Source organism: Caenorhabditis remanei, chromosome I (genome assembly GCF_010183535.1).
Source record: "Caenorhabditis remanei strain PX506 chromosome I, whole genome shotgun sequence".
Lineage (NCBI taxonomy): Eukaryota > Metazoa > Nematoda > Chromadorea > Rhabditida > Rhabditidae > Caenorhabditis > Caenorhabditis remanei.
In genome coordinates, this window is record NC_071328.1 from 10,068,199 (window position 1) to 10,093,854 (window position 25,656).

General features: G+C 38.1%; 10 protein-coding genes across 10 annotated transcripts; 4 read left to right on the plus strand and 6 right to left on the minus strand.

Moving 5' to 3' along the window:
- Positions 1–389: 389 nt before the first annotated feature.
- On the minus strand, positions 390–1,580 carry GCK72_002149 (uncharacterized protein; the record flags this gene model as incomplete). The annotated part of the gene is made up of 5 exons (XM_003114991.1): positions 390–809; positions 855–927; positions 1,267–1,346; positions 1,391–1,488; positions 1,532–1,580. 5 exons carry the CDS (start codon positions 1,578–1,580, stop codon positions 390–392), a joined length of 720 nt encoding a protein of 239 aa, XP_003115039.1.
- A 445-nt stretch (positions 1,581–2,025) lies between these two features.
- On the minus strand, positions 2,026–3,287 carry GCK72_002150 (uncharacterized protein; the record flags this gene model as incomplete). The annotated part of the gene is made up of 6 exons (XM_003114898.1): positions 2,026–2,145; positions 2,194–2,447; positions 2,496–2,709; positions 2,761–2,840; positions 2,889–3,056; positions 3,107–3,287. 6 exons carry the CDS (start codon positions 3,285–3,287, stop codon positions 2,026–2,028), a joined length of 1,017 nt encoding a protein of 338 aa, XP_003114946.1.
- Positions 3,288–7,322: 4,035 nt separating this feature from the next.
- GCK72_002151 (uncharacterized protein) lies at positions 7,323–7,618 on the plus strand (the record flags this gene model as incomplete). The annotated part of the gene is made up of 2 exons (XM_003114856.1): positions 7,323–7,335; positions 7,386–7,618. 2 exons carry the CDS (start codon positions 7,323–7,325, stop codon positions 7,616–7,618), a joined length of 246 nt encoding a protein of 81 aa, XP_003114904.1.
- On the minus strand, positions 7,376–9,832 carry GCK72_002152 (uncharacterized protein; the record flags this gene model as incomplete). The annotated part of the gene is made up of 8 exons (XM_053723284.1): positions 7,376–7,614; positions 7,798–7,922; positions 8,132–8,429; positions 8,483–8,664; positions 8,715–8,821; positions 9,082–9,162; positions 9,493–9,639; positions 9,821–9,832. 8 exons carry the CDS (start codon positions 9,830–9,832, stop codon positions 7,376–7,378), a joined length of 1,191 nt encoding a protein of 396 aa, XP_053591929.1.
- Positions 9,833–10,269: 437 nt separating this feature from the next.
- GCK72_002153 (uncharacterized protein) lies at positions 10,270–11,195 on the minus strand (the record flags this gene model as incomplete). The annotated part of the gene is made up of 5 exons (XM_053723285.1): positions 10,270–10,382; positions 10,449–10,672; positions 10,799–10,937; positions 10,982–11,098; positions 11,162–11,195. The coding sequence occupies 5 exons, from the start codon at positions 11,193–11,195 to the stop codon at positions 10,270–10,272; spliced, it is 627 nt and encodes a 208-aa protein (XP_053591930.1).
- Positions 11,196–13,053: 1,858 nt separating this feature from the next.
- GCK72_002154 (uncharacterized protein) lies at positions 13,054–15,758 on the minus strand (the record flags this gene model as incomplete). The annotated part of the gene is made up of 8 exons (XM_003114775.2): positions 13,054–13,382; positions 13,427–13,609; positions 13,660–14,195; positions 14,265–14,869; positions 14,912–15,034; positions 15,084–15,296; positions 15,459–15,671; positions 15,714–15,758. 8 exons carry the CDS (start codon positions 15,756–15,758, stop codon positions 13,054–13,056), a joined length of 2,247 nt encoding a protein of 748 aa, XP_003114823.2.
- A 1,131-nt stretch (positions 15,759–16,889) lies between these two features.
- Positions 16,890–18,280, plus strand: GCK72_002155 (uncharacterized protein; the record flags this gene model as incomplete). Its single annotated transcript, XM_003115016.2, has 4 exons — positions 16,890–17,033; positions 17,081–17,205; positions 17,250–17,574; positions 17,621–18,280. 4 exons carry the CDS (start codon positions 16,890–16,892, stop codon positions 18,278–18,280), a joined length of 1,254 nt encoding a protein of 417 aa, XP_003115064.1.
- Positions 18,281–18,492: 212 nt separating this feature from the next.
- On the plus strand, positions 18,493–21,144 carry GCK72_002156 (uncharacterized protein; the record flags this gene model as incomplete). Its single annotated transcript, XM_003114642.2, has 8 exons — positions 18,493–18,788; positions 18,847–18,933; positions 18,978–19,130; positions 19,181–19,316; positions 19,714–20,186; positions 20,231–20,317; positions 20,363–20,549; positions 20,596–21,144. The coding sequence occupies 8 exons, from the start codon at positions 18,493–18,495 to the stop codon at positions 21,142–21,144; spliced, it is 1,968 nt and encodes a 655-aa protein (XP_003114690.2).
- A 482-nt stretch (positions 21,145–21,626) lies between these two features.
- GCK72_002157 (uncharacterized protein) lies at positions 21,627–22,242 on the minus strand (the record flags this gene model as incomplete). The annotated part of the gene is made up of 3 exons (XM_003114643.2): positions 21,627–21,744; positions 21,872–22,044; positions 22,087–22,242. 3 exons carry the CDS (start codon positions 22,240–22,242, stop codon positions 21,627–21,629), a joined length of 447 nt encoding a protein of 148 aa, XP_003114691.2.
- Positions 22,243–22,487: 245 nt separating this feature from the next.
- On the plus strand, positions 22,488–25,460 carry GCK72_002158 (uncharacterized protein; the record flags this gene model as incomplete). Its single annotated transcript, XM_053723286.1, has 8 exons — positions 22,488–22,586; positions 22,636–22,755; positions 22,801–22,959; positions 23,043–23,540; positions 23,591–23,763; positions 23,808–24,583; positions 24,638–24,747; positions 24,795–25,460. The coding sequence occupies 8 exons, from the start codon at positions 22,488–22,490 to the stop codon at positions 25,458–25,460; spliced, it is 2,601 nt and encodes an 866-aa protein (XP_053591931.1).
- Positions 25,461–25,656: the final 196 nt, after the last annotated feature.

Sequence of the window (25,656 nt, forward strand, 5' to 3'; positions counted from 1 at the left end):
TAGTAATACGGAATTATAAGTGTAATTTTCTCATCTCGACAAGTAATTCATCTTTCAATATCTATAATTGCTACCATCAGCTTCTAGCTTTAGTTTCTCTAATAAGGTACTCATCACAAGTTTGAAATGATATAATATTTATCAACCTGCCAATGTCCTATTATTCCAAGAATTTTATTGTTTTTTATTTCTGCTTTCTCGTTACACTTGTTGTTTTTTTTTCAATATTCAAGAGTAGTTTTTCTAACATGGAAGGATAATTTCATTGTTTTCAATATTCTCAAAATGAGAAAGATTTGGGGAACAAATAGAGTCATTTCGATGTCGAACACTAACTAACAACATTTGTTAATTATATGATAGATTGAATTAGATCGGTGCATATCTTCTCAAGAACTGCTTGCCCTTTTCGAATTCTTAGCTGACAACAATTCTCTTTCCATACTTTGAATACGCAAACGAAGATTCTCAATCGTCTTGCCATCTGTTTCAATTTTATCCCGATATTTCTGCAGCTCAGTTGCTTGATCTTTCAGAAATTCATTCTCCGCTTTCAGTTGTTCATTTATGTCCGATTTCACAGTTTCAACAGACTCATCAACACTTGGCTCACGTAGGACTGCTTCGACTTGAGCTGGTGAGAAACTGGTGATGAGAATTGAAGGCGGATCACATGGTATTGAATGAATGGTCTGGACAACCGCATTTCTTTTCGTTCCATCGATTTCTGTTTTCAAAATTTCTGGTTTCGGCTCATCAGATTCTGAGTCGACATGATAGAGTTGCTCAGCAAGTGATCGTTTCTCTTCCTGGAATTGAACAGTTTCTGAATGGAACTAGAAAAGTAAAATTACCAAAAGTAAATCGTAATTATGTCTGAGTGTTTCCGCTTCTTCACGAGCTCGATTTCTTTCATCTCGTACAGCACTGAAAATCAAAAAGCAAATTATTTTCGTATGAAAAGGAGAACAATTGATATTCTGCTATTTATAGAAAACATATATAGTTCTGATGACCCAAGAAAACTGACGACAAGGAGATCTCAATATCCGAAATATCCAATAATTAAATACACTTTGAAATCAATCCATTTGATGGCATTTAGGCTACTGTAGTTACAGTAGCTGATAAAACTTCACCTTCGTTATCAAATATTTTGAAAGTTAATATTACATTTTTTAAATAAGTTAATAAGTTCCTCTCATAACTTTCAGTAGATAAATTATTTTGTGATAAAGCCAATAGATCTATCATACATTGACTAACCTCCACCGATTTCGCCAATCAGCTGTACAACTTGACCACCATCTCATTGTTTTCTCCATTTGAGCAGCTCTATCTCTCGCCTACAATTATAAACCTCGTCTTAACCTTAATTAATAGTTTTTACCTCTTTCAATTCACATAATCGGATTCTCTCACATACATCCCAATCGGTGTGTTGACATCTTCTGACCGCCCATGTTCGGAGGAAATGCATATCAGTATCTGAATCAAAACTTTATAAATTAATAAACAACTATATACATACCATTGTTATCGATATATCGGTTCCCAATAGAAGCTACAGAATCGGCCATTTCGTTCAAAAGATGTAACGTGTGGAAGAGAAGTACTGACCGGTTGTCTTCAATATGTGTCAGCTGTTGTCAGTGTAATAAAGCAGTCGTTTCGAGTTTCTTCACTCTTGAGAGCACCTTCAATAATACGTCATTAAGTTCTGAAAGCCTTCCGGTGGTCATGTTTTTTACTGAAAATTTGAGAACATCCGGTGACACTCAACGATCATAATGAAAAAACTAAATCTTCTCGGGATTCTCAGTTCATCCTTCTCTTCTTTTTCTCATCTTTTCTTTTTTCAATTATTTTCTGATATAAAACATGTTATAATTATATACAATTTTTTTATTAATTTCTCAAAGTTAGAAAGCTGTGAATTGGTACAATTTTGTACAATTTAGAATTATGTACAATTTGTTGAACAAAACAGAAGATATCATTGAGAAAAATATTCACAATTTACAATTATTGACATCTGACAGCACGAGGAGAGATGGTGGATTTATATGGCTGACTGGTTGGGCACTTCCTATTTTTCTTAATTGGTTCATCCAATGAGGTGAGGAAATCTTGCGAGAGTTCGATCTGAAAATAGATTTTGTTAAAATCTGGAACTAGAATGAATCAATATACCTCGTCGTGTGGAAGATAGCAGTGGAAGTGTTGGAGATTTGGGATTGTTACATGATCAGCATTCACGTGGCGAAGAAGGATTTCCTTCATTTCCTGCTCCTTGATATCCTTCAGCGAGCTTCCGAAATCAATGGTCAATCTCTCCAGAATAGCTCTTCTGGAGTATGGAAGGGCGAGTTGGAAAGCCTTTTGGAGAGCAAGATGAGCATCGAATTTGCTTCCGATTTCAAGCGTCATGTCTTTGATTGAATGAGCTGAAAAAATGAATCTTTAAGAAAATGGAATATTTTCAATCAACTAACCATTTAGAAAAGCGTGGAAGACTGAGTAGGCGAATGTGTGGTTCTTATCGTGTTCGATTGCTTCACTTGGCAGTGGTCTTTCTGCCTGATTATATGTCATCTGAGAAGATGATCCTGCCTTATTCATTGTCAAAAACACATGTTGACCATCTGATCCAGTGATTTCCAAGTAACGAAGACTTGCACTATGCTTCTGCACCAAAGCAAGGCTTCTCTGAAAATGTACGAGGTTCAGCTATTGGTCACAAGCTTCTCGAATACCAACCGAGTACAGATCGCGAGTTTTTTCTGGGAGTTTGTCTCCTCCTTTTGGAATTCTGATTTTGATTGATCGGAGAGAGAATTCTGGAAAGGAATTTTTGAAAAATGATTTTATTACTTTTAGAAACTCACTGGCTCTCTTGAGTGCATTGAAAAGATCAGATGTTGACACTCCCTTGCTAATTATCATCTCAAGGGATTCAACACATTTTGCTGATTCAATCACTTCTCCCCAAATGAATCCTCTCATGCTCAGTTGAGTGATCCGTTTGTCTTTGAATGTGAAGTGGATTGTAGATTCTGAAAATAAATGAAATAAGTTATTTGAGAAGAAATGAAATAGGTTTTACCATTTTCATTGATTTCGACTCGAAGAGCTTTAATCTCTCTGTAGATGAATCTCTTCACATGCTTCTCCATTTCATTGTCCAATTGAGAAAGACTGACGACGTCACTCATCGGAAGATGACGGCAGAGAGAGGTGAGCAAGTCAGTTGGGAGGGCTCCGAAGACTCCAAGTGGGCTCGACATTTTAGGAGTTTCTGAAACTATAGAAAATTTATTTCTGATGCAGAACCACTTGACTAATTGATAAGAGACAAAAAAGAAGGGTAAAAGGGAAAGTGGAGGTGAAAGGAGAAAAGTGATAAGAGAAGACTTGTCATTGAAATTTGAAAAAGGAAACACGTGCGAGAACAGAAGAGCAGGCACATAGAGAAAAGACAAAAACGGAGACAGTGTGAGAACAATGCGGTAATTAGAATATGAGATGTTTTTTCTTGAAATAAGAGAAGGCAACTACCGTAATCTAGGTAACGACCTGATAATTGGAATAGATTGTCTCTGGTTGCTGAGTTAGTAAACACAACAATTCAACAGTTGTTTTTCTTTTGCAAAAAAGTTTTTTGAACTTTTGATTTCCAAAATGAATTGTTTCATCGAATTCTGGAATTGAGAAGAAGACGGAAATCGACCCGGGGAATACCTTCAGAAAGGTGAACAGTACCGAATAAAAGACCTAGAAGACGTAATTGACAGTCGGTTGCAGAACTACCGTAATCTGAACTTGTTCAAAGTGAAACGACTGAACTGAAAGCGAGTTTTCAAAGTGGTTGAAGTGTTTTCAATCAATCACTTTGGAAGGTCAAACGGAAACTTTCAGAAAACTATGAAGGTTGAATACAGATGAAAAGGAAGAAGACGTTGTTTGCTTATATAGCAGTTGGACCGGTCAAGCTACACGTGCAAATAGAAAAAAGAGGAGAGAGGATGCCTACTGTTTATAGGTCAAGAGGGGTTTATGCTCTGGTCAACCAGAAGATCCATTTAGAAATATGAGATGAATAAATAATGAACGACGACTCATTGCATCTTTCCAAATGGGCGGGTCTTATCTAAACTATCTTTTTGGATGGGCGGATCCGTTGCGGTGGGCGGTCTCATGCAACAACGACATAATACAAAAAAAGAAAGCTAGAGGAAGAGAATGACACCGGTGCAAATGTAAATTTCTTTGACAGGCGCGTCCGATTCACGTCGACCACCACTCGCATGATGACGTCTCCTCCATAGGTTGTATGCTCTCTCGTCGTCTCATAAAACATATGATCGGTGTATTGAAAAGAAAGAGAAAAAGAAGAAGAGGAATGGAATATCTCTCATTTGAATATCTTCATTACAACAACTTTCAGTAATGACTCTCTTATCAACTAGTACTGACTGGAACATGAGTTATCAGTTTTCCATTTTCAAGTCAAGATGACCACATGGTGACGTCCATCGTACAGTTTTTTGAGCGGAAAAGTTGTTGACATAAATTCGAGTTCGGCTTGCTTTCTTCTCCAAGGAGCACTGTGATGGTTTCGTGGAAATTGTATTGATAACGAAGAAAGTGACTCCAAAATTAGTATTGTTCCCCAGCACACAGCAATTGTCACGTATTGAAACCAATCTTGAAAATCACTACAATCGGAGAAAATCTAAATACAACTTGACCGCAAAAACATAGAAAATTATGTGACTTCTAGTCTGAAAATGTGTACATGTACTACATAATGTGTGAATAAACTTTTGTTTTGAAAATCAAAAATACAGTATTTGTCTTGTAGCTTATTTCGAGTTAAAATCGTACTTATGGCATTGTGAAAAACACGATGTTTTTGTAGTGAAATGGAATGTTTTGAACTTGGTATTCTTATTGTTTTCAACACTAGCATTTACCCCAAAATCAAAGAAAAGCGTTGGATAAATATTTCTTACTTTGATTTTCCATCCCAGAAAATTCTTTTCAAACATGATATTTTTGTGGGACTAACCATTCAAAGATCGGGAAAATTGAATTGGCGAGAACGTTAGTTGACTTCACTTTGGAATTTTTATTCGCCTTCATGTACAAAAACCTTTACAACTGAGGAATTTGTGAAAGGGGCTATGATCGAAGAAACCTCGAAAATTAGATGTCTTTTTGGAGTTCCATTCCTGTCTGAAATGCTCAAAAATTTGACAATTTCCATTGAAAACAGTGAAATCTCTTGGTACTGTATTCAGAAGTTTTTATCTTAATTTCTCCAACTCATCAAAACAATTCAGAGAAAAGCAACTCCTTCTGTTTCTTATTGGTTACTGTCCCTTTGTATTCATTCTTTAGTATTTAATCTTCTCATTAGGATCATAATTCTTTCCCTTATGCAATCGTAAAAGTATGTCGTCATTTACTCATAGGTCGACGGATATGTCTGCTCTCAAATCCCCTTTTACAATCCACCAGCTGTCTCTTCATTCTAATTGTCAACGGACCCTTCTATCCCGTCGACTCGACGTTCTGTCCCGGACACACCTATGCGTTGACCAAGAAAATGAGCGGGTCTTCCCGAATACACTCTCTCTTTATGTTATCTCTATTGTTTCTTTGTGTCGGGGTGTGTACCCACAACGGACCCCAGAATGACGTGAATACTCTGATTTGTCCAGGACAGAGATTCAGAAGGCAGAAGGATCAACGAAGTCGGCTAGTTCAAAGAGTCGGTAGTAATAAAAAGAAGTTTCGGCGAGCCGAAAAGGAAATTGGAGTGGGCAACAGAAGATAGACTACTGGAAAAGGATTAAAGAGTTGACAACGATCCAGATAATTCAAATTCCAAAAATATACTGTACCTAGGGTCTTGCTGCTGAAGTGCTGCTGAACCGACACTCCCCACTTACAAGTTTCTTTTCCTAGATTCACGCAGAAAACTCAGAAACACAGTTGAACAGCTACAGTAGTAGCCTCTTCTCTCCTGAACGTTGTATATTTGCGAAATACAAAAATTTGTTGAAGACGGAAAATATTGTGGTTGGAAGTGTGGAAGCATGGTATAACATGTGATATATACGAAACAGAAAACTACATTTCTTTTCACTTATACGAGTGAATTCTCGTTCTGAAAATGTTTTCGTTCGGTCTATTCTTCCTGTTTATTCTTCCTGAATCTTATGAGTTTAATGAAGTAGATTGTTGGTTATTACGAACACGACTTACTGAATAACTGGCTCTCCTTCATTACACATTTAAGAATTCACCTTTTCGCATGTTCTTTGTTTTAGTCTCTTTTTTTCTCGAATAGAATTCCAATTAGGTGTGTTGTGTTGATTTTCAAAAGTTCTTTATTGAACTCCTTCTTCATATCAGGTTACTGTAGCTACAGTACAACTTTCGTATAGATTCTCCTATTTTGTCATGTCACATTTCCGCGGAACTGCTATTTGATATTTTAATTCAAATATATAACAGGAGAATGTTCATTCTTATTCTAGTATACTTTTTTGTGATAAGATGAGAATCAAAACGATCTGTCTAGAGTTTGTCTAATCTCTTCCTTCTTCATAAAAGAAGTAATACATTTTAATAATTGCATTCCAAATCTTATCTACTTTTCTCGCCCATTCACACATTGAATTCTGAAAAAAGCAATTGATTTCTGTTCCCTCTCTGTCTACATCTGTCTTGTTATATCCATTGTGCTCGGATTTTTTTTCAAATGCTCTCGGCTAGTGTTTCGAAACAAACAAAGATAGAGAAAAGACGTTTCGTAGAATCGTCCTCAAGTTTCGGGTCGAGTGGATATGGCCAAGAGACCGAGATGTTTTGAGAAATGAAGAAAAACTGTTATCACGAGAATTTAGAAATATTTGTGAAAGAGTTTTGTATCGAAAGTTCAAGAGACTTGCGTGAATCCGGACGTTACAATTTTCTGAGATATCGTGGGAACTCGAAAATGAAAAATGATCCAAACAAAGTATCCTGAAAATATCAATATCTACTAATTCGGTCCCTTTTAAAACGAGTTTCCAAGAATCGGAGGGAAGGCATTTCTTCTTTTCAAGACTGGAAACTTCTCTAGAAAAGAGATGTTTGACTATTAAAAACAAAAATTTTTGAAAATTCAAATTAGTAAAACAAACAACAATCGACAAAACATTCCGTCTTCATTGCTTTTCTCCGATGCGTTTTGTTCTATTTACCCACTCGGCACCTCCCGCCTCCGCCGTTTTTCGAGTCTTCTCTCAGTCTAAATTAATTTTTTCGCCATGGCTACTTGGGGTAAGAACCTTTCTTTCTTGGAATTAAATCTGAAAACTTCTCATTTCCAGAACATGAACTCCGTGAAATGTTCTCTCTCCACGATAAGGATATGAGTGGATTCATCAGCAAGGATGATGTTATCTGCATGCTTCTCGGAGCTGAGAAAGATGACAAGAAGGATCCAGTGTTCAAGACCAATCTCAAGTTCTTGATCCAGGTTATCAAGGAGGCTGATAAGGATGGAGACTCCAAGATTACGTTCGATGAGTTCAAGGAGTACATCAACAAGGTCACTTCCTAAATGTTATACTTTCACTCATTTTTTACTTTCTCAGTTCTTTCAGATTTGTAAAAAAAGAATTCAATCAATATTTTATCATTGTAACAATTTAATTCAATATAAAGATATAACAATAACAATGAAATACTAAACAAAAAAGAACAACTACGTGATTTTAAAATTTCTAAGAGACCATTTACTGTCTTCTGACTCTGATGGAGTATAGGAAACAGGGACTGGAGGAGGAAGAGCATTTGGTTCTTTCGATAAACTTTCCAGATTATGATGCTTGTTCGTATAGTCGTACAGGAACAGTCCAGGATGTCTCAAAATTTGAAAAGTTAGTTCTTTCCAAAAATTATATCACTTCTCATTACTGCTGCAGTTTTTAATGCGAATATCACGAGAGATTGAGTATATTTGCTCAAAACGCTCTAATGCGCGAACTATAAGTGTAATCAATCAACAAAAATCCTTTTATCCTTTAGATTCAAACGTTAACTGAGACTTCGTTAGTTGAAAACACAATCTCACCGTATGCACTGTTCGTTATAACCTTCTGCTAGATCTGCGAATTGTTCCATTCCTAATCGGATAGATGTTGTTGTTGGATCAACACGGCACTTTTTCAATAACTCATCTGCCATTTCATCTTCCATTTCCGGCGGATACAGTGTTTTCAGCCCTTTTTCGACATACTTTTGTCGATAGTGAAATACTTGCCGACACAACTTTTCGAGAACTTCAAATGAAGTCTTGACAAGAGGCGTTTTTCTAGGCACGAATCGAACAACTCCAACATCTACTTGGGGCCTGGGGACGAAGCATGAGCCTGTGATAATATAATATAGAAGTCGGATTCTCCGTTTTAAAAAACTAGCGTACCTGAAATTTGAAATACCATTTTTGGCTCTGTTACGTATTGTGCCATAATCGAAATACGTGAACGTGTATCACAAGCAATTGGAGAACACAATCTTTTTGCGACTTCCAACTGAAATGTCAACGTGAGAGGAACTCGACCATATTGCCACACGCCACGCTGATATGACATGTCACGGAGGTATCTACAAACAGTTACCTCGAAAAAACGACTGGAGATTTTAGACTAACGTACTTGATAATTAAAGGAGAAGCGATATTGAACGGTAAATTACCAATGACATGCATTGGAGGAAGACTTGAATCGTTCCAATCAACAGACTTCGGTCGCTGTGTTTCAGCCTGAAAACAAAATTTTCTCAATCTAACCTAGTTAGGATAATCATACTTGCAAATTTACGGCCCGGCCCGGGCCGGGTTTCGAAAATTCTCTACATTGAATTCTGAAATATAGTAAAAAATTCGACATTTTTGGGAAAAAATTCAAATTTTCGTTCAAAATTTCAGTTCAAATTTTTCAGCCGGGCATTCGGGCCGTGCCGGGCCATGGGAATTCTCGTCACGGCCCGGCCCGTTGCAGGTATGAGGATAATGGTGGTAACCTTCCAAATATCTCCAATTTCTGTTCTGAGAGCATCTTGATGATGTATGAACATTCGTGAATCTGCTGCCTCGGCGAGATGCTGAAAAGTTGAAAATAAAGTCAGACACTTTGGATATATGTTCTGTTTCATTTCGATCTCATTTTAGTCGGAATTCAGTTTTACATCAAATTTCTTCTTTTTCCGGGTAATTTTCATCATCATTTTTATTACTTATCAATAATGAAAAAAGGCTTCATACGCTGATTTATTATCAAAATAAAAAAGTTCCGACATTTTTTCTTACGACAAAATGCAGACTCAGTACAAAATTACTACTGTGTCTGCATTCTGACGTAAAAAAAATGTCGGAACTTTTTTATTTCGACAATATCAGCTAGTGATGATAATTTTTATTTCAAAATGACGTACCTGTAAAGGTGGAATGAACCGATTGTCGATTTCAACCACATCAAGCCTCGAAGCACCAGCTTCTAGAATTGCTCTAGTGATACCTCCCGGGCCTGGACCGATTTCGATTACCCAATCATTTTCATGAACTTTTGCGTGCTTTGCGATCTGAATATCATAATATATTTGAAGAAAGATAAAATATTTACTTTTCTGGTGATGTTCATATCCATCAAATAGTTTTGAGAGAGAATTTTCTTTGCTCTCAGTCTGTACATGTGGATGAAGTCTCGAAGCGCCGGAAGGGGTGGAAGGCGGGAGTTCATCTATGAACAAATTATGAAATGACCTCGTACGTCATTTAAAAGTAAGCTGTCTGGCCATAAACAGTATAAAAACTTGAACAGATTATTTATCATCCAAATTTATTAAAAGAAAAATTTTACGAAAAATAGAAAAAAAATATATAGATTCGAGTTATTATGAGATATCTGAGACAACTTGAAGTCTAATTGAAAGAAGAACTGATCTTGGGAGCAATAAACAGGAAAACAGAAAGTTAACTGAAGTAAAGCAGGTATGAAAGAGAAGAATCAGAGGGAGGGTACCACAACCAAGAGTAATCAGAGACACTCAGAAAAAGTTCATCAAATAAGGGATCGGAATGATTAAATAAATAAGATAGAAAAGATTCAAAAGGGGTTCCAACTTTCAGATATTTGTAGGTATGGAATTACAAATTTTTTAATGGCTTTTACACTAGATATTTCATTTCGGTGCTTCATAATCAATCATCTGTTATTTGGACGTTTTTTCGAGATCCTCTCGAAGCAAATCAACGAACTCTTTGTATGCACGCTCAAGATCGTCGTTCACAATGACTTTATCGAAAAGTGTCGGATCTCGTTCAACTGAAAACTAGATGTGTGGTAAAAATCTAATTTAGATTTTAGCATTCATATGGAAAAAAAACTCACTTTCGACGAGATCTTCTTCGGCATGCTTGAGCCGGTTTTTCAAAGTTTCTTCTGTCTCAGTTCCCCTAGCTCTGAGTCGTTCTTCGAGGAGTTTAATAGATGGCGCACGGATCAAAATGTATCTGGCATCAAGATGGCTGTTTTTGATATTACGGACACCTTGAAGTTCGATATCCAAAACACAAATTTTTCCACTGTTCTCGATTTCTAGTACGGTTCTTTTGCTGTAAAATAAACGCGTACAGAAAGAAAATTTATCTTGAAGAGCTGATAGTAACTTCTTTTCGTTTCAAAAATTCGAAAATATTCTCAATATTTTTTTGGAAAACTGATAAACTTCTTGAACTCACCTGGTTCCATATAAATTTCCACTGAATGTGGCATGCTCGAGAAACTCGCCATTTTTCACCATTTCTTGCATCTTTTCTCTCTCAGTGAAAAAATAGTGCTTTCCGTGCTCTTCGCCTGCTCTTGGTTGTCTTGTGGTGTCTGATATTATTGGATTATTTTTGATCATCACAAAAATCACTTACGAGAGACACTAAACGCAAAGCTCTTCGGGTATTCCTTCATTGCTCTTGTCAGAATTGTACTTTTTCCTCCACCTGATGGTCCAGAAAGAACAATCGGCCGGCACGGCATTTTACGAACTGAAATTCATAATATTAGACCAATTCAGTTCTTCAATTGATGTTCTGCGTCTCATGACGTACCAATATTATTGAATATGACTGATGTTAGCTTCATATCAGCACGTAGTATATGAAATAATAAATTCAAAGAGTTGGTTAGTGAATTATAAAACTATGAAGACACGCGAGAAATAACGTGACCAAGGTTTTCATTTTAACAGTGGTGCTTTTGACAAGTGGCAGCGGAGCGCATTTGAAATGACTCTAGGTAGTAGGATTGAATTCAACTTCAATCGGCCTAAAATATGAGTTCCTAGCTCATTAGTAATGATACAACCAATTGCGGGAAAATGCAAAATCTTCCTTCATTTCGTTGAAACGGAGTCTATAAACCGAGATTCGAGAAACACTTTCCAATCGGGAAAGATGGGTATTTCATTATTTTAATAGTCGTTCCAAGAAGAAAGAAGTGGGCGGATGTTTTTAGTTAAAAAAGATAAAAGCTTTTATAAAAGTTTTCATGCGTTTTTTCAGGAAAAAAATTGTTTTCATGAAAAGAAAAACAAGGATAAGGGAATTCGCCGAGAACATCACATATATCCAAGATAATTTCAACGCCGGGGCGAGATTGATATAAAGCCCACGTTGCGCATACATTGCAAGTCGCATATAAATTCTCGCCACGCCGTCCTTGTCTCGTTGTCCACACTCTCCTTTTACAATGCGCTTCCTCTAGATGATGGTCCTCGGTAGAAAGACTAGAGGAAGAGACGCAGAGCTTTTCAAGAAATCGATGGATCTGAGGGGATAATAACTACTGCATTGATATCGTCACCGAAAAGCTTTCCTATTCGGAAAACACATTTGGTTTCAAAAGAAATATTGATTCTCGTTTTCCTGACTAAAGAAGCGCTGGTCATCACTCGAAAAAACTTGAAATTAGTTTATGAAATGTGATATACTGCTGTATTAACTTTTTCGCAAGTTTAAATTGAAAGACTTTAATTCAAGTTTTTCGACAAGCGGATCTATTTCTTTGTCGACATAGATCAAAATACACATTGTTGCATTACCTTCTCGACTTCGATTGCGTCTTTGTCTTTTAGCTTGATGAAGTAAGAAAAAGGTATACATAACTACGAATATCTGATATAAATGATAAATATCTCGCCAAAAACCCCCTAATCCGTTATCTACGCAACCAGTCACGAGGGAGATTACAAGACTCACAATAATCCTGAATGAGCGTCATGTCCAAATCTTAGTACGCGATTTTCAGAATATGGGTAATTCGTACTCCTAGCAAAGAGCGAGAGCACACAAATGTTGAAATTCAATGACCTTATCAGCATGTTTCTCGCTATTTCAAATTAAATATCACGTGTACCAGGAAGAGTAGAATAACGAGAAATATTTGAAAACAAAATATTAAAAGATGGATGACTGGAATTCAGAAAAAGGAAATCATTTTTGGAAAAAAAAACTCCCATTTCGTCGGAGAAAATAACTTACTGAATGATTGGTAGGCTACTGACGGCCAAAACCAGCCAGCACGAGAGGTGGCGTGCATAAATATATCAAAGTCTCGCCCCTTATTTATACTTTTCCGTGTCCGTATCGACCCCTCTTCTTATCTCTCTTCAATCTAAATCCTATATATCCGGCACGATTATGACGCCTCAGTGATAAACATGGCTCAGAACAAAACTTATTGATATCCGGATACAGAACACATTAGAGTTAATTAAAAATAAAATATGCTTGAGTGATTCATGTGACAAATAATAAAATATACTGTAGGAACAACATAGAACACCAAATTCTAGATGAACCATAGATAATAACAAGAAGGAAGGTTTATTTGGCTCACAAGTTTTAAGAATTCATATATTATTGAAACTTTCGAAAAATTGAACTTTCGGGTAACGCTCAAAGCTTTCATAAAAAGTTGGCAAGTTAGATAAGTGATGACTTCATTGTTCGTCATCGGTATGAATATCATAACTTGATTCGTCCATTCGGCGCCCTGCTTGTTGATCTCTGAGCAGCCGCTTTCGTTTCCCAGCAGCCGATTTCTTTTTGAATGCTTTTGCTCGCTGTTCTCGTTCAGTAGCCAGTTTAAGATCACCAGTCCGATACTTGCACAGTCTTTTGTCTTTAATAATGACAGTAGTCACACCGGTTAAGCGTTTTCCTCCATTTGGTGAGTTTACGTACACAGCTCTCTCTCCAAGAAAGAAACGAAGTGGTTTAACTCTGGTGCGTGTTGATCGTCTGTTTCCGTTATTTGTGTCAGGTTCAACTGAAATACGAATAGATTTCCTCGCACCTTGGAACTATAAAAACTTATTTCGCGCTTTTTGAGCTGAAGTCCATCATTTTTCCGATTTTTCCCCGGATTTCTCTTTCCGAGAATGTTGCCGTCCACATCAGATCGCGACGGTTCTTCCACATTCTGGTAATTCATGAAACGACATCTAGCAGGATTATAGTCATACACGGGAGTGTTCACAGTGGCAATCGAGTCACCTGTAGTAATAATAGATTTTCATCAAAAAAATTCGGTTCCGAAAACTAACTAAGCAGAGCGACTCTATTTCTGGATGATTTTTGATTAAAAGGACCCGGCTGATTCTCGACTCTTTCTCTATCCTCCGTTGGGTCAAAATCTGCAGGTTCCACCGAATCCAAATTAGCATTCGATATTTTTGGAGACGACCGGACTGACATCTCACCCATTTCTAATTCTAGATTGAACGACGGTCGATTGGTCTCTACGGGCACTCCGATGGAAAGATCCTCGTTGCTCGCAATATTTCGCTGATCATTTTTGACTGTTATTCTTTCTACAGTTACCGTCGTCTTATCAATAGTCGGTGCATCTTGAACACCTCTTTTTGCCGTCGTGGCATTTTTTCCAGGTGTGCATCGCTCTCTACGAGTACCGAAAAGGATATCGTCGCATTCGGGTGCATTTATATTTTTTCTCAATGATGATATAGTTGGTTTCAGATAATTAAGTTTGGGGGTAATGACAGAAGAAACGTCATTTTCTTGAGTTACTCGCACGGTTTCCATAAGATTGCCAAGGATGGGAATATAAGGACAACTTGATCTGAAAAATAGTCAGTTTGAGTACGATTCCGTAATCTGAGAAACGTGAAATTTACGAGAAAATACCTACTTTGGTGTGACATTTGCCGTATTCATAAGTTCGTTTACTTCTGGAATAGGCGAGATGTGCGAACCGTTCACAGATAGTGGATCAACAAATGATGGACCGTTGGACTCGGCTTCTATTGATACTTCTTCGACTATCGACAACATTTCAATAGTTTTTTCTTTGTCTGATTCAACACTCAGCATGTTAAACACCTTTGGCGGGACTTCAGCAATAGGTCTTACCTTCTTACGAGGATTCTTAAAGTATTTAGCACCAGGAGACGGAACTTCCTCAATCATACTATTCATCAAAGAAGAGTTCAAATCTGCATGGCGCCTTTCCCGCTCTTGAACTCCAACTTTATTTGATCGTCTTCTTTGTTTTCCTCCTTCGACTATGTTTTCCGTGATTGTTGTGTCGATTAGTTCTTTCGAAATACAGTTTCTATCCAGCTTGATAGAACCAATTGGAGAATCTGATGCTTCATTTGCAGATACTTGTCCATGCTTTTTATTGTCACATTGGTCATCTCTAACAGTAAAAGTTTCTCCCATTTTGGTACGTGCAACCGAAGATTGTTCGGTGTTTTCCACAATTGGAATAAGTACATTCTTGTTATGAACTGTCTGTAATTAATAAACTTGTAGTTTCAAACTTTCATCGATTACCACTTTGTCGTAATATAATTGGTCTGTGTTAACGACATGGGATATATCAAGTATCCTTAGAGAACGCATTGAAATATCATTCACGCTTTTTGGAGTTGAGCAACTGAGGCCGGCTTTTCCGCTCTGGATAAAAACAACTGTTTTCAATATTGGATTTGGATTCTGAACATACTCCTTTTGATCCAGCAATTGGTGATCCCATCATTGACTTTTCCCTGAAATGTTTGGGAAGTGCAGGAATAGCGAAAACTGGTTTATTCGTGATAGATATGTTTTCGGCAGTATTATTTTCATCGCCGCTTTCTCGTTCTGAGTACTCGTGTTTTTCCAACAATTCTTTGAAAGTCTTCGCTCCTAACATTTGTCTTTCGAGGCGACCTTGAGCCTGAAATCAACCTTGGTTTGTGAAAGCGGAGCACAGAGCACTTTATTATCTTGTTTCGAATAACATATTGTTAGTAAATTCCCTCAAATCGATCATATAATTAATCAGAACAAGGTTTTCATTTGATTTTTTGATTTTATATCTGTTTGATAAAATACTAACCTTTAAGAGTTTTTCCAGTTTTCGACGTTGCAGTATTTTGTTAATATCACGATCAGGGATCCCTTGTTGTATTAATGATCTTTCATCAACGATATCGTTGTCATGAGTATCATTCATATTTGATGACTCATCCAAAACGGATTTCTCGTTACAGTATGACATGTCTTCGGTAACTCCCGCATCGTGTAAAGCAGCTATTTGTGTGATCGGTTTCTGAAAAAAAATATTTCGGAAATAACTCGGAATGAAACTCACTCTGCCAGGAACAATTGTACTGCGCGATCCATGTTTTTGTTTCATTTCGAGATTGAGAGCAAATTTCTCTGGATAGAAATGTAAATTATATTATCTGTTCCACTTGCCGAGGTGGGGTGGTGTTAAAGGCGCATTTAATTTATTCGGAGTTTCCCAGAATGGTCTCGTAGTTGAAAAAGATCAAGTACTGTGTTTTTGAGCTTTGCAGGTCTGAAAAGAACTGCAAACAACGTTTTCAGCTTCGAGACGATTTTAACAAACTAGGTGCGCCTTTAACACCCCTGATAAGTGTTCGCGAAATGTTCGTGAACCGAAACACAATATTTATAGGGCGAAGCAACAGAAAAATTCCAAATATATGCACGAATCAATTTTAAAATAGCGGCGCTTTCTTCATGTGCGAGAGAGCGCAATAGCACGACGGCCGTGGCCGTTCATTTGGGAAACTCGTTCACAGCAAAATCGGCAACCCAGCGCGCCAACATTATTCCGACTACCCGACTCTCGGCCGACTAGTTGTTTATCGTTAAATCTGATGTTGCATATGTTGTTATTGATTCTCAGCGTAAACGCGTAAACCACAGTCGAAGTCGAAATATACTCGCTTCTCTTAAGGTGTTTGTACTAAAGATTTCCCCAAAAATTGGGAAACAATTATCCATCTTCTATAGATCTCTCTATGCAGTTGTCCACTACCCTGGAATCTTCCATTATTCATTCCTGAACCTTGCAATAAGTCTCAATAAACACTATCCTGTTTCATAAACTACCGCGTTGACAAATCGATTTAAGCACTTCTTATAAGCGCCGAGAAACTTGTCTCACCTCTTCAATTAATCAAATATGTCGTATTTTTTCAGTTACAAATATCGTTATTGATTGACACCATTTAAACTTAATAGTTTTTGTCGATTCTGTTTATAAGCAGATTGATCGCCTACGAAACTTGTGATATGTTTTCGAGTACCACCAACAACTTCATTTTCCATTTTCTCTCTCGCGCGGTCGTCACTTCTCTTTTCTCTGCGTTTCAACGTGGGGGTAGAGAAACAGAGGGCAGCACCAACTTCTATCATTTCTCACGTTCAAACGCGTTTCTTATGCAATCGAATTTTGCTTTGCTTCTTTTCAATCAAGGCTCGGCGGTGAACCCAAACAATTATTTTCAGAGCGGAAATGAGTTCTTTGAACAAATTGGCTATAGATCAATTGAATCTTGCTGGTAAGCGAGTTCTCATTCGTGTAGACTTCAATGTACCACTCAAGGACGGGAAAATCACCAATAATCAACGCATCGCGGCTGCAGTGCCAACCATTGAGGTATGTGAGATTTCTTTTAGATATGCTGTCGAATTATGCAATTTCAGCACGCTCTTAAAAACGGAGCGAAGTCCGTTGTATTGATGTCTCATTTGGGACGTCCTGATGGAAGACGACAGGACAAGTACACTTTGAAGCCGGTTGCTGAGGAACTCAAGTCACTTTTGAAAAAGTTTGTACACTTTAACTTAAAGCTATACATTTTATTGTTTCAAGGGACGTCCTTTTCCTTGACGACTGTGTTGGATCTGAAGTGGAAGCAGCTTGTGCTGATCCAGCTCCGGGAACTGTCATTCTTCTCGAAAATCTCCGCTACCACCTGGAAGAGGAAGGAAAAGGAGTCGACGCCGCAGGAGCTAAGGTCAAGGCTGATGCCTCTGCTGTGAAGACATTCCGTGAATCACTCACGAAGTTGGGAGACGTCTACGTTAATGATGCTTTCGGAACTGCACATAGAGCCCACAGCTCTATGGTCGGAGTCGAACACTCCCAGCGGGCCAGTGGTTTCCTTCTCAAGAACGAACTTTCTTATTTCAGCAAGGTAAATCTGATATTTGTTGATTCTATGTAATGAAACGTCATTTAAGGCCCTCGACAATCCAGCTCGCCCGTTCTTGGCTATTCTTGGAGGAGCCAAAGTTGCAGATAAGATCCAGTTGATCAAGAACTTGTTGGATAAGGTCGATGAAATGATCATCGGAGGAGGAATGGCATATACCTTCCTCAAAGTTGCTCAAGGAGTCAAGATAGGAAATTCTTTGTATGACGAGGAAGGAGCCAAGATCGTCAACGAACTTCTCGAGGCAGCCAAGGCTAAAGGTGTCCAAATCCACCTTCCAGTCGATTTCGTTATTGCTGACAAGTTTGCCGAGGATGCCTCTTCTAAAGTAGTTTCTTCTCAAGAAGGAGTTCCAGATGGTCACATGGGTCTCGACGTTGGACCTGAATCTTCCAAAATTTTTGGATCCGCTATCCAACGTGCAAAGACTATTGTCTGGAATGGACCGGCTGGAGTCTTTGAATTTGACAAGTTTGCGAATGGAACAAAGTCGCTGATGGATGAAGTAGTAAAAGCTACGGGATCCGGAGCCATCACTATCATTGGAGGAGGTGATACTGCCACTGCTGCGAAGAAGTACAACACAGAGGACAAGGTTTCTCATGTTTCCACTGGAGGAGGCGCCAGCCTGGAGCTTCTCGAAGGAAAAGTTCTTCCTGGAGTTGATGCTCTCTCCCCTGCACAATAATTGATTCTTCTTTTCTCATACTTGCCATTAGAATCTTAGTCATTATTTACCCGGCATTCTTACCTAGACTCGGTTCCGCTTGACTTATTTTTCATGTATTATAAAGGAAATAAAGTTTATAAACAACACTCATTCCTATTCCTCTATCAAACCGTTCTGAAGCGAATTGTTTTCTTCTTAATCAATATATTAATTTTTACGGTCATTGTCAGATGTCTGCACCAAAACTGTATGCATCGCATGTTCCGCTTGCACCACTTTCTCGTCTATTTCTTGGAATAGGCTCTGCCGTCACAGCAATTACAGATCCTCGAAGGGGTGATATGGTGGCGGCGATGGGAGAAACGACTGCGATTGGACCTGTTTTAGAAAATATTAGGAAAAGAATGGATTCTGATATTGTGGGAAAACGGCTTCTCGAAGAGAAACCTCGAATTTCGAACGAGACCATCGATAGAAAATGGCTGGCCGATCTTCCAGAGGGCACGTTGGGCAAACATTACTCAAAGTATATTCACCTTCAATAAATTCGCTCAAATAAGTATTTGCGTAAAATAGTTTTTCAGTTTCCTCGATCGTTTGAACACTTCACCTGATGCTCGACCAGCTGTGAAGTACATTAATGATTTAGATCATTTGTATGTTATGCAAAGGTACCAGTAAAACTAGTATACTCAAGTTATTCAAAGTTTTTCAGATATCGTGAAACTCATGATTTCACTCATATCGCCCTTGAACAAAAAACAAATATGTTGGGGGAAGTAACTGTGAAATACTTCGAAGGCATTCAATACGGTCTGCCCATGTGTGTTTCCGGAGGAATTTTCGGCGGAGCGAGACTACTCAGAAAGTAAACCATTTTGCGAATAAGAAAATTAGAAGAATATTTTGAAATTTCAGACATCGCCAGGAATTGATAGATAAATATCTTCCATGGGTTGTAGAACAGGCAAGCAATGCACGCTTCTTCATGGCTTTTGACTGGGAGAATCACTTTGAAAAACAATTGTCGGAGGTGCAAAAAGAGCTCAACGTCGTACCTTTAAAATTGTAATAATAATTTACCAATCTGCATCTATAATAAATAAATGTACTTTTCTGGAGTTTCGCATATTTTATTCATAATTATTTATCGTTGTTTCAAATTGGGCGATCTGTTCCAATCTTGCAAGAGAAATCCGATACGCGAACCGACGGCTGAAATAATTCTGCGGAGAACAAACGCGCCAATTTTGCGAAAAAGATTGCCGCACATTGCAAAACTGCAAAATGGGCGGGACTTCGTAAATCGACACGTTGTAGTGCACTTTGTTCAACTTTCAAACTGAAGCATTTTCTGGTTCTTTTTGTTGTTATTTTTGAAACTGCATCTAATATTTCAGGAAATTTTTTATGTTAATAGTTTAAACGGATTACTCGAGTTTTTATTACAGGCGAGAATGAAAAAGCAACAAGACGAGTTAACTGGTTTCGCTGAAAATATTGATGACCTTGCAAACCGACTAAAAAATGCACTAAACAAGCTTGAGGAAAGAAAAGCCGAGTCCCCAGATGCGCCGGGAAATCAACTTGGGAATTCTCAACAAGAAAAACAACCTACTCCATACCGAGAAAAAATCGGAAAACTGAGTGGTGAAGTCGTGGACTCGAATCCTTATAGTCGTCTCATGGCCCTTCAACGAATGGGAATTGTTCAGGATTACGAAATAATTCGAGAGAAGACTGTTGCCGTCGTTGGAGTTGGAGGTGTAGGGAGCGTTGTGGCAGAAATGCTCACTCGGTGTGGGATAGGGAAGCTGATTCTATTCGATTATGACAAGGTTGAAATCGCCAATATGAACCGTCTCTTCTATCAACCGAATCAGGCGGGTCTTAGTAAAGTCGAAGCAGCAAGAGATACACTAATGTGAGCAAAATGTTTTCCTTTTTAAAATACTGTTTCACTTTCAGTCATGTCAATCCGGATGTTGAAATTGAAGTTCACAATTTCAATATTACAACTGTTGACAACTTTGATACGTTTGTGCAGAGAATCAGGTATGTACATGCATCACATAAAAGCTGCAAACAGTTTTTATTCAGACAAGGATCGCTGACAAATTCAAGAGTAGACTTGGTCCTCAGCTGTGTAGATAACTTCGAAGCTCGTATGGCTGTCAACATGGCTTGTAACGAAGAGAATCAAATTTGGATGGAATCTGGTGTTAGCGAAAATGCCGTTTCTGGTCACATTCAATACATTGAACCTGGAAAAACAGCATGCTTTGCTGTAAGTTGGCCATGCTTTGCTAGTGCAACAAAATTATTGCTTTCAGTGCGTTCCACCACTCGTCGTGGCTTCGAATATCGATGAGCGTACCCTCAAGCGAGATGGCGTCTGTGCAGCTTCCTTACCAACAACAATGGCTGTTGTAGCCGGATTTCTCGTTATGAATACTTTGAAGTACCTTCTAAACTTTGGAGAGGTTTCCCACTACGTCGGGTACAATGCATTGGCCGATTTCTTCCCAAGAGAAAGTATTAAACCCAATCCATTTTGTGACGATAACCACTGCCTAATCAGACAGAAGGAATATGAAGCGAGAAAAGCATCGGAAACTATTGATTTGGAAATCCAAGAGCCAGAAGAAGAACCTGTTGTCCACGAAGAAAACGAATGGGGGATCGAATTAGTTGATGAGTCGGAACCAGTTCTTTCGTCTGAATCGCCCAATAACTCTGGTGTGGCTGAAGGCCTGAAGTTCGCTTACGAGCCCGCCAAAAAAGATAATGTGAGCGGAGACTTGTCGCCAGCTCAAGCTGCAACTCACGATCTTATGCAATCGATCAAGGATAAGCTGGTTCAAGAAGCACAGAAAAAATGAGAATTTTGTCAGCAGCTATCTGTTCATTCACTCCGTCATTCAAAACTTGCTTGTAATGTACCTAGTCTCGCCACCCATAACATTCTTTAATTTATAATGTTTTAGGAGCCTATTTTAATGTCAATGTCTCCGTATCTTCTTCATTATTTGCATATTAGAGCCTTTATCTGTGATCGAACTCCGTTTCCTGTCAATGAAATTATAAGTAACTGGTGTCAAACCTTGCCAATCAGTTCTTATCCTTTTTATACAACACCAAGATTAAACAAAAAGGGGAACAGAGAATGAATCAGTTCCAACAGACTGTTCATTGTAAAATGTGATTCAGAAAAACTTTTCAATGATTGAGTTGATTAAAAAAGCAAAAATAATGTTTATTATCGCTGAGTTTGGTGGAACGATTGTAACAAACGGAAAACTTTACCCGCAAACTGGAACCGAAATAAATATGCATATTTGGTTGATGGTTAACGATGATATATTTATAAATTGTATCGTGATGGACCGCCCTCTAGTTTGATTTCCTGTGATTCGATTCGCATACAAAGATACTCTCCGAGAACTGTGCACACTGTTGTTGAAATTACTTGAAGTATCCACCTGAAAATTAAGATTTGAAAAAAAAACTAGTAGAAGGACGACAAATTTTGTTTTTAAATACATTTAAAAACTTCAAATCATACTAGTTTATGCCACTATAAAGTAACCGATTTTACGAGGAACGAACCATGTGAAGTGAGTGGGTAGTGTCCGATTGTAGATCGTTGTGCATATTAAATGGAAAAAATGTACAGTACAAGCAAAATCTAGGCACTGTTTTGCTCTTTGAACCAAGTATGATAAAGCGAAGGAAACACCAACTGCTGCGATCAGCTGTATGAGAGCCATGGAACGTTGCATCTGAAGATTTTCAAATATGTTTATAAATGATTAATAAACAACCTGAATTGAAAACACTGAAGATATGAGTGGTTCGTGTCCGAAGAAACTAGAGAACAACATCAGTGACATCTGTGATGCATAGAAAAATGTCTGAAGGCATGTCATTTGACTGATGAGAAGCACTGGATCCCAGACAAACTGCCGGAACGACGACATTTTGAAAATAAAAATTATTTCGATGTTTCAATTATGAAATCCAAAGACTTTTCTTCAAGATTATAGTTTTTATCTCATCTTAAAAGTGAAAAGCCAACGTATTGCTGAGGCAAACATACGGTTCGCAATTGCGTACATATCTGGTCCGCATGCGCGCCACTTTACGAGCAAAAACAGCATTCGAAAATAATTTTTTTTGAAGGTTACTTTTCAGAAGATATATCTTCATTTTTTATTTTCAGATAATGACCGGCAAAGAAAACAGCAATGTATCTACCAGCAAGTTCAATGAAGCTCCAACAAAATCGGAAAAATCATTTAACGTCGATTCGATGAAAGGAATTGTAAGTACTGCTAAACCTAAAATATATTATTTCGAAACAATCTTTTCAGTTATCAGAAGATGTGCCATTTGAAGAGGATATCATCCGTAATCCCACTTCCGTTAATTGTTGGCAGAGATATATCGATCACAAGCGGCAAAACAAATCACCTGCTAAACAAGTGTTCTTAGTAATTTTCGAATGATTTGTAAACTTATACAATGAAAACTTTCAGATTTATGAGCGTGCACTCGCAATTTTTGAAAGGAGCTACAAACTTTGGTACCATTACCTCAAATACAGGGAGAGCACAATAGTAAATAAGTGTCCAACTGAAAACGCGTGGAGATCTCTTTGCGATACATACGAGCGTTGCCTCATGAGATTGCACAAGGTAGTTTCATCCTCAATTTAAAAAATCTATCGCATTCATATCGTACTGCTAATAAAGCATATTTTTATATGTTCAATTTTCAGATGCCTAGAATATGGATTTGCTACTGTGAAGTAATGATTAAACGCGGTCTTATCACCGAAACTCGCCGTGTTTTTGATCGAGCACTTCGTTCACTTCCGGTGACTCAACACATGCGCATTTGGCCTATGTACATCGATTTCCTCACCAGTCACGATCTTCCAGATACCACAATTCGTGTTTATAGAAGATATCTCAAAATGAATCCCAAAGTTCGTGAAGACTACATCGAGTATCTTATCGAACGAGATCAAATCGATGAAGCAGCGAAAGAGTTAACAGTTCTCGTAAATCAGGATCAAAACGTTTCTGAAAAAGGACGGACTTCGCATCAACTGTGGACTCAGCTTTGTGATCTGATCTCAAAAAACCCAGTGAAGATTTTCTCATTAAACGTTGATGCCATCATTCGACAAGGAATCTATCGGTATACTGATCAAGTAGGATTCCTTTGGTGTTCACTTGCTGATTATTATATTCGAAGTGCCGAATTTGAAAGAGTGAGTTTTAAAAAGCTAACTTAGTTAGAATGAAAACTGAAGGTATTTAGGCTCGCGATGTTTACGAGGAAGCCATCGCAAAAGTGTCTACTGTTCGTGATTTCGCACAAGTATATGACGCATATGCAGCTTTTGAAGAAAGAGAAGTATCCATCATGATGGAAGAGGTTGAACAGAGTGGCGATCCGGAGGAAGAAGTCGATTTAGAGTGGATGTTCCAGAGGTAAATAATGGCTTATTTATTTTCTCATAAATTTGTATTTTCAGATATCAAAGTCTTATGGAACGAAAAAATGAATTGATGAACAGTGTTCTTTTGCGGCAGAATCCACACAATGTTGGCGAGTGGTTGAATCGGGTTAATATCTATGAAGGAAATTATAACAAACAAGTCGAAACATACAAAGAAGCTGTCAAATCAGTGAACCCGAAAATTCAAGTGGGAAAGATTCGTGATCTCTGGATCGGATTTGCCAAGTTGTACGAAGATAATGGTGATTTGGATGCCGCTCGAAGAACTTTCGAAACTGCAGTCGTTTCTCAGTTCGGAGGAGTAAGTGAGCTGGCAAATGTGTGGTGTGCCTATGCTGAAATGGAAATGAAGTATAAACGACCGAAAGCTGCTTTGGACCTCATGCGAAGAGCATGTGCTGTTCCCAGACCAGGAGATTATGAAAACATGCAATCAGTACAAGCAAGAGTTCATAGAAGTCCTATTCTCTGGGCCATGTATGCTGATTATGAAGAATGTTGTGGCACTGTGGAATCCTGTCGAAAAGTATACGATAAAATGATTGAGTTGCGTGTTGCTTCGCCACAAATGATCATGAATTATGCCATGTTCCTTGAAGAAAACGAATACTTTGAGTTGGCTTTCCAAGCTTATGAAAAGGGAATAGCTTTGTTTAAATGGCCAAGTGTGTTCGACATTTGGAACACTTATCTTGTAAAGTTCATAAAAAGGTATGGCGGAAAGAAATTGGAACGCGCAAGAGACCTATTCGAACAATGTCTCGAAAACTGCCCTCCAACTCATGCTAAATGTAAGTTTTCAGTCATTACCCGTTGCAGAATGAATAAATATTTCTTATTTCCAGACATTTTTTTGCTATACGCTAAACTCGAAGAAGAACACGGACTGGCTCGTCATGCTCTTTCCATTTACAATAGAGCAACTTCTGGAGTTGATCGTTCTGACATGCATTTGGTAACGCTACTAGACGACGCAGACAGAGAACAATTTTTAATTTTCAGATGTACAACATCTACATTAAAAAAGTCCAGGAAATGTACGGAATCGCCCAATGTCGTCCTATATTCGAACGAGCCATCTCGGAGCTTCCAGAAGACAAATCACGAGCAATGAGTTTGAGATACGCACAATTAGAAACTACCGTTGGAGAAATTGACAGAGCTCGAGCTATATATGCTCATGCTGCAGAAATTTCCGATCCAAAAGTTCATGTCAAGTTTTGGGATACATGGAAAACCTTTGAAGTTGCTCATGGAAATGAAGCGACTGTCAGAGATATGCTTCGTGTGCGTCGTTCTGTTGAAGCGTCTTATAATGTTAATGTAACACTCACATCCGTGCAAATGCGTGTTGATGCTGAACGAAAAGCACAGGAAACAACAAGTGGAGTTGTCAATCCAATGGACTCCCTTGATCAACAAGCTCACCAGCCAGTTGATGGTGGAACTGTCACTCAAGTATCAATGAATAAGGGTAATATTTCCTTTGTTCGTGGAGCCAGCAAAACGGTGCAACAAGACACTACCGAAAATCCCGATGAAATTGACTTGGATGATGATGAGGAGGAAGACGGAGACGAAGAAGGTGGAGAAATGGACATTTCTACCAAAACTGTTCCGGCTCAAATTTTCGGATCTTTGAAACTCGCTGATGAAAGCGACTCTTGAACTCTTTTGCTTTTTAAATTGATATTGTTCGTCCTAAAAAATTGATTGACTGTTCCGATAAATTATTCATTCTTATCAAAATCTCTCCTCAATTCGTGGAAAAAAAAACTTCTTTGCGTGCCTTTGAATCTGTCCTGTGTTCTTCTAATACCTCTAATGATACCTTAGTTGAATCTGCATGTCTTTCGTATTCAGT